The following is a 3,584-nucleotide window of genomic DNA, read 5'->3' as shown; positions in this document are numbered from 1 at the left end:
TTTAATTTTCTCAGGTAATTTTTAAGTGGTTGATTATTTGTTTTTATGACCATTAAACTATTCAAATATTTTCCAGAATGGTTTTTGCTATTATAAAGTTTTATTTGACACACTAGGTAATTTTAAAGTTGTTGATTATTTGTTTTTATGACCATTAAAGTAATCAAATATATTTCAGAATAGTTTTTGCTATTATAAAGTTTTATTTGACACACTAAAACACATTATATATCCCCAGATTATAATTAAAATGACTATATATGAGTTAATGGCGCCAGATGCGATTCAGCCATCTGGGAGAAATCAACGAAAAAGTGAGCTCTGCGCATGCGCGTGATTTTGGCAACGAAACGGCAACAGATAGGACACCAAAAATCAGTGCCCTAAATATAAAGTACTGGTCGTGTCCTATCGTGCACTTGGAATATGGTTAGGGTACAGGTATCGCATATTCAACACCTGAACCCTTATTTTTGTGTCTTGGAATACGGCCCTTATTGTCTTGAAATACAATCGTCCTTACAACATCTACCTACGGTGGCCTGCAGATTTTTCATTGCCTTATCAATTTTTAACAATCCACCTCCAAGCGATATCCTAGCTTCCTCTTCATCCAAGATGAAACATAACTTTTAAATATATACATTGACGTCGTCCGACCGACATACAACCGCCAGTATTCAACCCCGCTGACGGAACGCGCCCCTAGCCATGGCCCACCTGAGTCAAGCGAGCCACCAGCAACCAAGGTAGAACCCGGCCCCCTAATAAACAGACCGACATTACAGCCGACCACGTTGCAAAAACAAACACAGAATATTAAACAATATTACGTATAAATTAAAAAACTTGATTAACGAATGTGCGATGTAGGAGTGCCCGGTCACTCACGTGTGTAAATACGTCGATACATGTGTGAGTGTCTCCCTGGCGGCCTTATGCCTAGATTAGTTAATTATCCCATGTGACATAATTATTAACCCCTTGTGTTCGTTATTAACCCCCACCAGAGCAGTCCAGCAAGAGACGAACAGTCGCTGGTGTGACGTATAATTTAAAGGACATAATTCGTAAACATACTAACTCTAATTTGTAGAAGGGACGAGTGATGTTAATTTAGCCTTAATAATTAATGTAGGAATTTAGCGCCCTTAAAATCTCTTATTAACGTGTCACATTAGAAACTAACGTAATGAGGTCAACCCTGGCGCGAGGGCCACCGAGCCTCGGCTGGGCGCCATGACATCACGCGAGTACAGCGCGACTCGTGGACCGGGGTGGACGCACGTCCCACGGAGAGACATCATCCATTGTCTGCATTGAACTCACTTCTGGTAATTATAGTCACTTCCTCGATACCTCTTTTTACTAATCTCTGCCGCCTAGTGCTACGCTAATACGTACTTAATAGTAATTTTGTGCGACGCTTTGAATCTGGAACGTCTTTAGTAAACATGTGCGACGCGCCACCACATAACATTCTGTTAACTTGTGTGACGTCCCATCACGTAACATTTTTTTGTAACTTGTGCCACGTCTTATTACGTAACTTTTCAGACTAACTTTGTGTAATTGTGTAACTTCTGTATTGTGTGACGTCACCCTCTGTACGACGTGGTGTGTAATCAACGGTATTACACCAAACCCACAGTCGCATGAATAAACGACGCACGTCATTTGTTGCATTACTTCAGCGCCTAATCAATTAACCATACGGCTCCCCACCACCGCCAAGTAGGGAATTCCTCATATCCCACGCAACACCGACGACTGTCCTAGTGGGCCACGCAGGGCAACCAACTTCACGACACATCCTATCGACTAGAAACAGAGCTAGTCTGGCGCCCACCCGAAAACACTACAACGACAACAGCCATTCCCCAGTGGTAGTGTCAGCTGTAATGTCAGTCTGTTTATTATGGGGCCGGGTTCTACCTTGGTTGCTGGTGGCTCGCCTGACTCAGGTGGGCCATGGCTAGGGGCGCGTACCGTTAGTGGGGTTGGATGCTGGCGATTGCAGGTCGGGCTTTAGGGTGGCCTTCGTTCAGACGACGTCAAACGCTCCCGCCCCCCCTCAAGAATCCCGACCTTGCCACGCTAGTGACCCCGCCACGTGGGGGCGCCCCTAGCATCGGCAGCAGCTCCATCCAGGTGGTGCTCGCGGTGGCCGCTGCTGGTAGGTCCTGCGTACTGGGCCCAGGTCGTCCCACGTCGAACAGCCAGGTGTCGGTTCGTCGGAGTGGTCCGGCAGCTGGTAGGGCCTGCGCTCTGGACCTGGATCGTCGCGCGTCGAATGTCCGGGGTGGTCCGGCAGCTGGTAGGGCCTGCGCTCTGGACCTGGATCGTCCCGCGTCGGATGTCCGGGTGGTGGGACGTTGGTGGGGGCCCGTGGCGCCTTCTCCCGTACGTAGTCGTCCAGGTACCTGGGCGGTCGGCGGGTCCTCTGGGGAAGGTTCCCTGGGGCGTCTCCTGGGCCCGAAGGCCCATGGGGAGACGTGGTGGCGTCTGGCCGTAGATCGTCCAGGGCTGGGCGTGGCGTAGATTGGTACGGGCACCTCTCCCGCTCTGGGATGCCAGGCGGCCCCAGGTCGGTGGCCTCGTCGTCTGGTTCTGTCACCACGGGGATGCTATCAGCATCGCAGTCTTCTGTCGGGGTGCCGGGGGGGTCAGAGAGCTCGGTGATCGAGAGTGCCCCGACGCCGTCCTCTGGCGGACCCGGTGTTGTCGTGAGTTTGTCAGTGTCGGGGGGCCACTCGATGAGGCGTCCTTGTAGTCCAGAGAGCAGGGTAATGTCCAAAAATCAATGAATTATAAATTAAATATATGAAAACAAATAATAAAAATATATTGTTAACAGCTTTGAATATCCCGCTGTGACTTGTTACGTCACGTTGGATAGAGCAGAAAAGAGTATACCATGCGGGGGGGTTGGGGGCTTGGACTTTGCTGTCCGCCCTGGTTTGGGTGGCACTGGTTGTTTCGGGGGTGACTTTAGTCGTTTCCCGACAGCCCACTTAAATTATGAAGAAAGAAAATTATTTAGTAATTCAATTATTTAGAAATTCAAAATCTCATTAATGCAGTAATTTTAATTTTAAAATTTTTTAAAGCTGCGATTATTTGTTTCCATGACAATTTAAGTGTACAAAATGGATTTTAAGATAGTTTCGCTATAATTTTTTTTTTTGGTACACCAACGTGATCGATGTCCCCTGACTTTCTATATTCGAGTTAATGTCTCCAGATGCGGTTCAGCTTTCTGAAGGAAATAAACGAAAAAGTGTACTTTGCGCATGCGCATAATTTGGGCAACAGAACGAAAAAAGATAGGACCGTAGATAGGACAGCAAAGTCTGTTGTCAAAAATAAAAGGAACTGGTCGTGTCACCATCATGCACTTGGAATATGATTAATTTACAAGTGTATTTTATTAAACACCAAACCTTAATTTTAGTGTCTTAGAATTCCGGCGATGATTTGTTTAGTTTGAGTACTATAAAGTATAAAGAAATTAGTTTAGTATTGCCAATGTTTGTAAACATGCTAAAAACAAATGCAATTATCTCTTATTTAATAAAAAAAAA

The 3,584-nt window shown here is 46.1% G+C and overlaps 1 protein-coding gene across 1 annotated transcript; it reads right to left on the bottom strand.

The window, feature by feature from the left end:
* Positions 1-936: 936 nt before the first annotated feature.
* On the bottom strand, positions 937-3,542 carry LOC134534567 (uncharacterized). The gene is made up of 3 exons (XM_063373048.1): positions 3,527-3,542; positions 2,192-2,766; positions 937-942 (listed from the first exon to the last, which is right to left on the bottom strand). The coding sequence occupies exons 1-3, from the start codon at positions 3,540-3,542 to the stop codon at positions 937-939; spliced, it is 597 nt and encodes a 198-aa protein (XP_063229118.1).
* Positions 3,543-3,584: the final 42 nt, after the last annotated feature.

This window comes from Bacillus rossius, chromosome 7, assembly GCF_032445375.1.
Source record: "Bacillus rossius redtenbacheri isolate Brsri chromosome 7, Brsri_v3, whole genome shotgun sequence".
In the NCBI taxonomy this organism is placed as follows: Eukaryota; Metazoa; Arthropoda; class Insecta; order Phasmatodea; family Bacillidae; genus Bacillus; species Bacillus rossius.
The sequence above is the reverse complement of the archived record's forward strand: the minus strand, read 5'-3'. Positions and strand labels throughout refer to the sequence as shown.